The sequence below is a fragment of the Rhincodon typus genome, chromosome 11 (assembly GCF_021869965.1).
Source record: "Rhincodon typus isolate 14 chromosome 11, sRhiTyp1.1, whole genome shotgun sequence".
Classification (NCBI taxonomy): Eukaryota; Metazoa; Chordata; class Chondrichthyes; order Orectolobiformes; family Rhincodontidae; genus Rhincodon; species Rhincodon typus.
This window is the reverse complement of record NC_063342.1, coordinates 41,833,729-41,845,954: the sequence shown is the minus strand read 5'-3', so window position 1 is coordinate 41,845,954 and position 12,226 is coordinate 41,833,729. Positions and strand designations below refer to the sequence as shown.

At 37.0% G+C, this 12,226-nt stretch overlaps 1 protein-coding gene across 3 annotated transcripts in view; it reads right to left on the bottom strand.

Moving 5' to 3' along the window:
* Positions 1 to 241: 241 nt before the first annotated feature.
* The window catches only part of bcor (BCL6 corepressor), a 47,523-nt gene continuing 35,538 nt past the window's right edge, over positions 242 to 12,226 (bottom strand). For all 3 annotated transcript variants that reach the window (XM_048603288.1, XM_048603290.1, XM_048603289.1), the window contains 5 exons: positions 10,975 to 11,141; positions 9,554 to 9,699; positions 6,893 to 6,970; positions 2,977 to 3,124; positions 242 to 1,477 (listed from right to left, as the gene is read on the bottom strand). In XM_048603288.1, coding sequence (XP_048459245.1) covers positions 1,189 to 1,477; positions 2,977 to 3,124; positions 6,893 to 6,970; positions 9,554 to 9,699; positions 10,975 to 11,141 — 828 coding nt within the window. In that variant the 3' untranslated portion in view covers positions 242 to 1,188. The remainder of the gene's footprint in view (positions 1,478 to 2,976; positions 3,125 to 6,892; positions 6,971 to 9,553; positions 9,700 to 10,974; positions 11,142 to 12,226) is intronic.

The following is a 12,226-nucleotide window of genomic DNA, read 5'->3' as shown; positions in this document are numbered from 1 at the left end:
GCAATTTTTCTTCTAAATTAGTCTTGACCTATCCCTCAGAGGTTACTTTTTTTTTTAGAAAGATGAAAACACGTTTAGAGAAAGGAGAACATTAGGAGGAGGCAGTAAATTAGATCTTCCATCAAGTTGATGTTTTTGTTTAATAATATGGACGCAACAAGATGATGAAAAAGTGTTACCTTCCAATGTTTTCCTTGTGATTGTGATCATACATGCACACAAGTAATATGGCACATTGATATCCCTTTATCAAACAATGTCTTTATTACAGACATTTCCTTTTTTGGCTTTTGTTTTAAGGAAAAATTGTTTTAGTCACTGTAAAATATAAACCTAAATATACAGCAGTTTTACTTACAAAGTTAAACAGATGTTCTAAAATATTATACAACTATCAGAAACATTTAGTTCCCCAACATCCACAGTATATAACTCCACTCTTGACAAAACAGATTTTATTGTACAATCCTCAAAAATTTTAAATTTCATAATTTTTTGTACAAAGTACAGAAAAAATATTTTAAATTCATTTTTAAATAAAAGCAAAAATGTAAAACATGTTTACATATCTGTATGTATAAAGGACTGGATGATGTCTGTGTGTGTATGTGGTTATCTAAAAGTGAATCCAAGTCAGAGTACTTCTGAAACAAGGACACAGTTTTCATTATCTTACAAGTGTACCTGACCACGGCAAGTAAATTTGTAAACAATAAAGTGAAGTGCCTCAACACAACCAAGCCTCCTAAACAGATCATGTGACAGGGACCACAGGATCTGAAAGTGGACACCATCTTAAAAATCAGTGCTTCTTTAAAATAAAACAAAATAACAATCAAATGAATGTGTTTACATATGCAGTGTGCCAGGAAAAAAGTTCCTAATTTGGGCTACCTGCCAAAAAGCAGAAAATTACATTTACAGAAAGATAGGAAACAGACAGCATACAAAAAAAATTATAAACAGGGAGATTTCTTTTTGAAAAATTCACAAGTCCATCCAAAATGGAATTCTGGCTTTCAATGTACAAGAACATAGACAACAGTGTCATTTAGTATTCAGAATAGTGTTTTTTCCAAACACAACGATCCATGAAATAGCACATCATTTACATAATTTACAGTTTTTTCTTGAATGTAGGCCATAATGCAAGAACAGCAGCCAATACGTGACCTAGTCCTTTCGCAGTTAATTGTATGTTTCAACCTCATTGTCAGAATAAAGGTACGTAATAGATGATCCCAATAGTTCTTGAAGTTCGCTTGTGAATTCCACCAGCTCCAAAGTTTCTTTATTGTCAATGTCATGAGTTTCAAAGTTCTCTGGGTAGGTAAAAAGTTGGCTCAAAGAAGCCTGTCTGTAGAACTCTGCCTCTGAAATTGTGGCATTTTCAATATGAGGGAAAGAGGAGCGAAAGACGCGGGTTGAAACTTTCAGTCGCCGGATTACGTCTGTTAGTAGCAACCAGTTCCGGGGACTGTCATGGAGAAGGAAGAAAACATTGCAAGTTTTATGTGAATCATCCTGTCTCTGAATTTTAAGAATACTCTTTTGATATAGAAGATAGTCTACAAACTGGATATCCCAAATAAAATTTAACCTAATCATAGCATCTGTTGATTTGCTAGGTTATACATCTAGAACTAAAATACATTAGCTTTTTTTAATTCATTCATTTGATGATGGCATCGCTGCCTGGGCCACCATTTATTGCCTATCCCTAATTGCCCAGTTAAGAGTCAACCGCATCGCTGTGAATCTGGAGTCACAATGTAATCCAGACCAGGTAAGGATGGAAGTTTTCCTCCCTAAAGAACGTTAGTCCTTTAAAAGACATTAGTGAACCAGATGGGTTTTTCCAACAATCAACAATGGTTTCACAGTCATCATTAGACTTTTGATTCCAGATTTTCATTTAATTCAAATTCCACCATCTGCTATGGCAGGATTCAAACCCAAGTCCCAAGAACATTCCCTGGGTCTCTGGATTAACAATTCAGCAATAATACCACTAGACCATTGCCTCCCTTTTGAAAGGACAATATTTAAAATTATTCTCTCAAGATTGTAATGAAGAACAGCCTGTTGTTCCAAATGAAAGTTACATGTTTCAACTAACACATGATCAATATCATGTACTTGTTTGAATGTCTGAAACATGCATTTCTAATGACCCATTGCACTTCAATTTCCGCAACGAATTGCAGAATCAGAAAATAAATTATCCTCTAATGAAAGCATAACCACCAAAGTGAAATGAAAAAAATGTTACAGCAATAAGTGGGTTATATATTGAAGCAAATGGGATATGGTTGGGAGGTGGTTGTAGATGTGTGTGTTAAAGGCTAGAATACAATCATATTTGCATGTACAGAACTCTTAAATAGCCTTTGCATTTTAGAAATTTTATTCATTCATGGAATGCAAGCATTGCTGGCTAGACAACATTTATTGTCTTCCTGAATGCAGCTGTGGTGAGCTTCTTCTTGAACCACTTCAGTCCATGTGATGCTGGTATCAGGAAGGAAGCTCCAGGAATTTAACCCAGCAACATTGAAAGAGGGGTAAAATAGTTCTAATACATGATAGTATATGGCTTGGCGGGGAATTAGTCGGTGGTGTTCCCATGCGGCTGTAGCCCTTTTGCTTCGAGGTGGTAGAGTTTGTGGGTTTGGAGGGTGCTGTCAAATGAACATGTCCAGTTGCTGCAGTATATCTTGTAGATGGTACACATTACACATGGACAACAGAGGGCTAAAGTGAGTGTTTAGTGTAGTTTCTAAACTATGTAGTTACATCTGAACTTTGAACCAAAGGAATGAGTTTAGCATATCAATCATAGCACATGGATAAAATGCTAAACCAATGGAAGGGAGGGAACGTTGCTGGGTTTTTCTCATTTTGCCTTTCATCATTGCATATTTTATAATAGCTAAATAATCAGATGGTTTATCAAAATCTAATCAGAACACCTACCCCTGAGAGAGAGAGACCTGAATGTTGTAACAAGGTAAAAGAGGTGTGTCAGAAAACTCAAATTCCAACACATCATCATACTCCTCTTCTTCATCACTGGGGCCTGGTGGATTAGCCAAGACATCAAAGCCAGACTCTTCTACTGATTCTGCAATCATAAAAGCCAACAAAGTTAACTAACAGGAGAGAATAAAGAATTTCTTTATAGCTATCAAAGTATGATGCAAAAGCTTATACCTTAGATCAGCACCAGAAGAGAATACATCTCAAACACACAGCATGCTATTTAAAATGTTTGCTGCCATATTCAGAAGTGGCTTTAAGATATTAAATAAATTTAAGATAATAAATCAAATAAATAATCCTAATTGAAACATCTTTTCTGGCATTCACAGAGCATGTTAAACAATATAAATAGTATAGTTCTTAAAATCCCACCAGTTGGGGAGAAGATGCTCTCATCAGATATCTGGGGTTCCAGTTTCAAATTCCAAAACCTAGTTAACATTCAAGCTCATTGCAATAAATAAGTTTTACCAGTTCTCTACCAGCTTCTGGTTGCTCCATGCAAAAAGTGGTTGATAAGATGCTGTTGTCTTTAAGTTGATTGATATCCTCTACCCAAAACAGCAACAATGCTGGCTCAGCTCAAGCAGGTTGTTTCCACTCAAGTTAAGCTTTCCAGACATGAGACACTAATGAAATATGAAATATTGTGTGTGGCTATAAAAATTCTCTAGCTCCTAAATGCAAGATTCCCACATATCTTTCAGCTGAATGAACTTCTCAAACTAGAATGTATTCTCTGCCACCACGAAATGTTTGGAAGTTGATCAAAATCTAGTGAAACTCAGAGGTCAAGACAGTTCCTTTAAAACTGATAAACTGTTCCAATATAATATTTAATTACATATTTTTATTTCAGATTTGATCTCATCCTATCCTGAAGGCAATGGTTCAAACCAGTGCACTATTCCATTAGAAATATCTATCATTCAGTAATTAGCCTACGTGGATATTTTCATATCAAGTCAATCAAATGGTTGGCCATAGAAAGAATCACAATTAGGATTTCTGTAACCTTTCTAGGGAATTGCTGTGTGAGAAGGGAACAGAGTCGTGGTTAATGCCATTTTCAACATTGCTTCCACCTTTTAGGAGCAATCAAATAACTTAGCATAGTCTGGATTAACATCACCACCTACATCTAACAGATGCATCTATCCATAAGAGTATCGTTAGGAGCGGCCACCACACAGCCATAGAGTCATAGTGTCATACAGCACGGAAACAGGCCCTTCAATCCAACCAGTCCATGTCAAACATAATTCCACACTAAACTAGTCCCACCTGTCTGCTCCTGGCCCATATCCCTCCAAACCTTTCCTATTCATGTATCTATCCAAATGTCTTTTAAAGATTGTAATTGTACCTACATCAACCACTTCCTCAGGAAGTTGATTCCACACGTGTACCACCGCCTGTGTACAAAATTTGCCTCTCATGTCTTTTTAAATCTATCTCCTCTCACCATAAAACATGCCCCTTAGCCTTGAAATCCCCCATCCTAGGGAAAAGACAACTACCATTAACTCTATCTATACCTCTTATTATTTTATAAACTTCTTTCAGGTCACCTCTCAACCTCCTATGCTCCAGTGAAAAAAGTCCCAGACTTTCCAGCCTTTCTTTATAACTCAAACCTTGCATACCTGGCATCATCCTAGTAAATCTCTTTCGAACCCTCTCCAGCTTGATAATATCCTTCCAATAACTGGGCAACCAGAACTGCACACGGTATTCCAGAGAGGGCTCATCCTTGTCCTGTACAACATCAACATAACTTCCCAACTCCTGTACGCAAAGGACTGAGCAACAAACACCTTTTTAACCACCCTGTCTACATGTGACAGAAACTTCAAAGAATAATGTACCTGCACCCCTAGGACCCTCTCCTTTTAAAGACAAAGTCCTGCTTTCACATCAAGGATATCCTCTAATCTGTTACGTGGCACTTTCACTGTGCTAAATGGGACAGACTTTGAACAGATCTAGCAATTCATGAACTGTGTGGACATGTGATGCTGAGGACCATCAGCAGTAGTGGAATTGTATTCAACATAATTTGTAACCTGATGGTCCAGCATATTCTCCACTCTGTCATTATCATCAAGCCAGAGAACCAACCCAGATTCAAAGATGAATGCAGGCGGGCATGCCAGGGAAATCAGAGGCAAAGACAGTTGAGAAATCAGCCAACTCTCCCAGTTAGACATTTATTTCCAAGGAGTATATAGCTTCTTACTTTCCTCATCAAAATATGCCATCTCAGACTTTCTATATTCAGATTAAATTGCAGTGCACACACTCATTCTGCAAGTTTATTAATGGGCTGGATTCAGCCGACAGCTGCAAAGCATGGTCAACTCATTATTGCCTTGGAATAAAGTCTCAATGAGAGATCTAATCTTTTTTGTGGTGAAACACAAGCAGTCAATCACATTAAAGATTCCTCCCAGATAGCTAACCAGGAAATAAAAAGCAGTAATAATCAAACCACTTTTTAAAGTTTTTACAGAGTGTAAAATAAAAATGAGAATCAACACTTGGGGTTAGGTAGAAACTGAAAAATAACAAATTTTAAAGCAAAATTCATCAGTTAAAATATTATTATTTTTTATTTGTTCAGGGGATGTGGCACCTCTAGTTAGACCAGCATTTGCTGTCTTTAGGTAGATGATGGTGAGTTGCCCCTGCATTGCACTCCATGAAGGGTAGGTACACCTATAATGCTGTTAGGAAGGGATTATAGTGGAGACAAATATAAAATTAATTATTCAGAGCCATATCTGATGCTCAGCAGTCGTTATTACTCAGATTGTTGTTAAAAACCCACCTACACTTCATTGTAAAGGCTCAACATTTTAATGGGGTTTTAAAATAACAATATGCGAAAGAAAAAAAATTGGGGTAGTTTCCAGGTTCAATAACTTCACTGGGTGCTGGTACTGTGAGTGTGGTCCACTGCACAGTTTATGGTGAAACAGTGGACGAGTGTCTGCAAAGTCAGAATATCTTTTTTAATCGGTGTTTGTGCTAAATTTTGAAGTTGCAAGCACACTAAGAGGATTTAATGCCAAATGTTTACTATTCACCATCAAAAATCCCATACCAGCACGGCCATAGTTGTCTTATATTTTGTTGCCATCCTCAACAGTAACACTAATTTCACCCACAAATTTTGATATGGTATGTCAAGTCCAACTTTTATATAATTAGCGAACATCAGCAGTTCCAGCATCTGTGGAACACAAATTCGCACCTTTTGTAAATTTGTATACTGGTTGATGTTTCTGAATAGAATGATTATTTAGGACAATTTTCATAATTCTTCCTTCCACCTCTAATTTTGTCCTCTCAAATTGTATTCAAAATGCATTCTTTAGCTATACAGCAAAGTAGTCTCTAATCTTTGCTAGGAGGTGCATTTGGTATGGAGTTTTTCCCTCTCCTTCTGAAGTAGTGTCTCAGATATCAGAAAATGCGTTCTTCAGACATATTAAGCTGGGTTTCAAAATTAGACTTTCTAAATGAAATAACAACAATTAACTAGTCGTCTAAATTTAACTTAGTAATCTAATAAATTAGAGACATTCTACTTTTGGAAAACAGTTTCCTTTAAATAAATGTCAGAGTCACAAAAACGATGCCAATTAAAATAAGACCCAGTAAACTGGACTATATAGAGGCAAATTTGTTAATGTGGAACAAAACTCCTTTAACTGTATAGTTAGATCAATTCATCACAGCTTTATTAATACAGAACTGTCAAGTTTGTCTTTGGAATTCAACAGTTTACTGCTGCAATTACACTATTCCTTTCCCATGTAGGAGTTTGCACATGGGTATCACTTACCACACACAGAGCTGCTATAGAAATCCCAGTACAAGCCAGGGTCATCATTGCTTCGACCTTGCAAATCAGCAAAGTACTCTGGGGGTGGGGCAAAAACATACAAAATGGTCAAAACACTGAAGGTGGAGTATTCTGCTCATTGTGGTTTAGTCATACAATACATAAAAATGTTAAAATATGGCAGTGAAATATTCAGTATCTCAACTGTGCAGTTTGAGATTGCAAAGGTTATTCCAATAATAATGCAAGGCCAAATTTATAAAAATAGACGTATCAGGGTATTGGACCAATTATTAAAATGTCCATTATGTCTCTGATTCCACCCAGTCCACGCAATCCCCAACCCAGATTGGCACTTTTTTTTAAACTCGGGTTATTCGCTTCCTCCAGGCAATTACATTGCTTTGAATAGGGGTTAGGGAGGGTCTGTTTCATTATATTTGATGTCTCACCCATTGTGTGACTAGATGGATCACTTGAACTTTTCCTGTCTGTCATTTTCGTACAATCAAATGTAAAACATAAGTACCCAGAAAGTAACAGACCATTTTTGTGACATTTCTGAGGCTGCTTGTTTTTTTACTTACAGCTCTCAGCAGCCCATGCCACAAATTACTTTTAGTGAAGCAGTGGGAGGGAAAGGGTGAAAGGAGCTGAGAAGAAATGAAGTATCATCAGGTTTTAGTACCTAACCTGATGGTGAGTTTTTAAAAAGAGATACAGATTGTGTTTTTCACTTGAATGCCCGAGGACATGCCCATTAAAGCATCCCTTCAGGTAAAATCATTGTGAATTTAAAATCTCTGCTAATCATGCATTTATTTCGAGCTGAAATACAACAAGGTCTGCGCAATAATTGAAGTTCAGTTTTAAAATCTACATCTCATTCTTATTGAATTGGACCACTCAGAAATAATTTCAACTCAATTTGTCATTTAAATTAAATTGATCTGCATCATAGCATTTACAGATTAGTTCCAAATGAGAGTTTATACATTACACACACACACCTGTGTATTGAGTATAGTACATTTAACTGCTTCAGGGCACAGGAACAATCTAGAGACAACTTCTTAAAAGTTTCAGACATCTGGTGAATCTGCTCATTTCCCTGGAGATATACAGGCCTCCATATTTACAACGTTTTGAAGAAGAAAAGGAGGTTCAGAGAAAAGAATACCAGACAGATTTTGCTGTATCTTTGGCATTTCCTATAGCCCAGCTTTATGCTCCTCCCATCTGTAAAGGGTCAGGCAATTATTTCAGGCCAGTTTGGAAACTGGTTTAAGTGAAGAATATTAGTCCTTAAGGAGAAAATAACAAATCTGTTCATACTTTTATAACTAACTTGGAAAGAATTATTGGATAGGGATGGCTATGCCATTCTGTATCAAAGCAACAGCTGCCTGAGCTGGTATGTCACTAGATTCTTCCTACCAACAAGTGGGTTCAAAATCTCCCAACTTATAGTGCACAGGTACATCATGCAGGTCATAGAAGGCTACTTTATCCACATTACATAATGAATCTATTCCTCCGCAGGAGGAAAACCTCTAATAGAAGACAAGTATACATTTCCATAGTCTCTTTCAACGTCCAAAATTTAACAGCGCTGCCTATTGATGGATCACATGAAATAATGCACAGCACTACCTCCAATGCACTTCATCAATATGTAGTAAGCCTTCATTATATGGACAGAATCTCTTTATCTTGGCCACCTGAACCACCCCTGCCATTGTCTAGAACTTTCTATGAGCACTCGTCACCTGCATCACCAAGAACATTGGGGTCAATGCACAAGCAGTCCTGTGCTACAATGCCAAACAGTTGACCTTTTATTAACTGCTAAGATGTGCCGCTTGTACTACTGGCTTATGGTGTCTGAGCATCCGTGCTTCTAATGCCATTGTGCTGCAATTGCAATATCAGATTTTACAAGACTGACCTCCATTATTGGTTTCAACAGAGATGGACAATGTCCTAAGTAATAACTGAGTTAATTCACTGTTAGAGTTTATGTAGCACTTTCAGGATAATGTAAACCAAAATATTCAACAGCTAATTAATTACTTTTGTAATGTCCTGTATAGAAAAATGTGGTAAAAGAGTACAACAAGGTCCTACAAAATGCAATTATATAAATGACTAGTTAATTTATCTAGCAAGGATTGGTTTTGGATTTTTATTTCCTATTCTTTTTCAAAAGTGAATTGACTATTTTTTGGCATCCTGAACAGACAGATAAAATCACATTTTAATATTTCAAAAGCATTTCTTATAATGCAGAAATGCGAATCATACCAAAACAGATGCTCAAATCCTGGAGTGATTCTTGAACACTTAATCAAGCAAATCAAACTTAAATTTACAGACTTTGCATGTTAATGTTATAGAACACATATATCCATAATGTTTTGTCAGACTCCAAATACGGAGACGATCATTTCTATTCATATTAAATCTCACCATGCATTATCAAAATCACCTTGGGTTTCATTAAAAATCGAATATATAACATTTGTGATAATCGACTACATCAAGTGACTTAAGAAATTTCATCATTGTGCTACAAAATTTACATCAAAGGCAATTTCACAACTGAAAAATGTCCCTCACTGAAGTCAACGGAAATGTTTAGCAATTCAAATTTCGCCATACCTGCGAGAAACATTTCCATCACTTCACTATGTGCCATTTTCAGAATAGTACGACCTGAGTAAGTGGCCAGGGTTGGATCTGCACTGTATGAAAGCAACAGCCGAACGACTTCCAAGTGATCATTTTCTACGGCATCATGAATAGGCCTTTAATAAAAGCAAAACTTCAAACTTAATGTGATAGTAAACTATTGTACAAATGCAAATCTTATTTATACAAACAAATGTAAATAGACAGGGTATTTTGAAACACCATTTAATTATAAGAAAAATCTCCTTGATAACTATGTACTTTTTCAGGAGGAATCAATGAATAGGAAATTGGCATGAGACTCTGGCTGATGAAGTTTATTCTACTGGAATTTCACATGCGTATAGGATTGGTTTCTGTTTCGTACTGATGGTTGCATAGACTGCCAATATTCCATTGTGTGTACACATACATACATACATAAATATATATATATATATATATATAAACTCAGCAATATGGAGTGTCCAGCCATGAGCTGCTCTCAGTGATCATGTATGTTGGAGAATTAAGGATGCGGATTGGTACAATTGCTTTGACAGAGCATGAAGCACTGAATACAGAGAAGTGCCCAATTTGTATGGTTAATTGTAACTACAAGCAATACATTTGTTGAGGTACTTGATGTTGAAGCTTATTGCTTACAATGGAGTCTTTGATTTATGCCTTGCTCTCACTACTGTAATTTGGTAAACAAAACAAAATTCACCAAAAGTGAATTTGGAAGGCAAAAAACAAATAGCATAAGAAATGATGCTACCAAACTTTCTTTCATTAGATTTGATCAGTCATTGTTTGCTTAAAAGAACTCACTTAAATTGTATAGATTAATCTCAGCTTTATCAAACAGCAGCTCAGTGGGTCAGTGGTTAGCACTGCTTCCTCACAGTGCCAGGAACCCAGGATCAATTCCACCCTTGGGCAAATGTGTGTGCGTAGACTTTGCACATTCTCCCTGTGTCTGGGTGCTCCAGTTTCCTCCCGCAGCCCAAAGATGTGCAAGTGAGGTGGATTGGCCATGGTAAATTGCCCAGTGTCCAGGGATGTGCAGCCTAGGTGAATTAGCCATGGGAAAAATAGGGATAGGATAGGGAGTTGAGTCTGGGTGAATTGCTGTTTGGAGGGTTGGTGTGGACTCGATGATTCCAAAGGCCTGCCGCTACACTGCAGAGATTCTATGAAACTACAGAATTCGCTATAGTGAAAAAGCATACATTTCAGTTGCTTGGATTAAAAAGTTAATCGAAGGGTTAAATTAAAATTTGAATTGAGCACTTCTGTGCACTAGCTTGACTAATTATCATATAACTTAGTTTCACTACTAGATGTTTAACACAAGGAATCTAGAACAATTTAATGAGGTGACTCCAATAACCCAATGAAATAAATACCTTGTCCCATCCTGAGCACTGCAGTTAACATCAGCTCCGTGTTCTAGAAGGTGACAAACAATGCTGAGCCATCCTCTGGCACAGGCTTCATGCAAAGCACAATAACCGGCATTGTCGCGATGATTTACATCGCAAACCTTGTTTTCTAAACAATACAGTACTACTTCCTAGGAAAGAAAAAAAAAATGAATTTAGTTTGCATCCTCTATGATTCTTTAAAATTGTTCCCAACCTCACTTTACAACAAGTACTGTTTTAATGGACTAATGTTTCAACCCAAAACAAAATCCATACAAATCGATTCTAAGCAGTTTGTGAAATGTTGTAACGATCACGTTAATAATGTTTAACTATATGAATGATGTTATTAGCAGATACGTTTAACACCAGTGACCAAGGGGAATAACAGCTACTAATCTCTTCTAATAAGTTAAAAAAAGCATGTGCTTCCTGAGCAAGCCGCTAATGAGCAAACTACACCCATAAGAAAATGTGTGAATTGGAGCAGTCAGTTGGACAATGCAACAAAAACTTTAGCAGTCCGATACTGAACTCAAACTACAGTTGAATCCCTTTTAATCATGAAAGGCAATTATCTTAAACTCTAAGTTTGTAATTAATAAAAATTATATTCCAGCAGAATAACAGATTCTGATTATATTAAGGAAAAAAAAGTAACTAAGGAGAGAATAGGGCCCGTTAAAGATCAGCAAGGCTGCCTAGGTGTGGAACTGCAAGAGGTGGGGGAGATACTAAATGAGTATTTTGCATCAGTGTTTACTGTGGAGAAGGATATGGAAGATACAGAACGTGCGGAAATAAATAGCGACATCTTGAAAAAGTGTTCATATTACAGAGGAGGCGGCGCTGGATGTCTTAGAATGCATAAAGGTGGATAAATTGCTGGGACCTGAACTGTGTGGGAAGCGAGGGAAGTGATTGAGCTCCTTGCTGAGATATTTATATTATCGATAGCCACGGTAAGATGGCGCAAGACTGGAGGTTGGCTAACGTGGTGCCATTATTTAAGAAAGGTGGTAAAGAAAAGTCAGGGAACTATAAACTGGTGACCCTGACATCAGTGGTGGGCAAGTTGTTGGAGGCAATCCTGAGGCACAGGATTTACACGTATTTGGAAAGGCAAGGTCTGATTAGGGATAGTCAACATGCCTTTGTGCATGGGAAATCATGTCTCACTAATTTGATTGAGTTTTTTGAAGTAGTAATGAAGAGAATTGATAAGCGCAGAGTG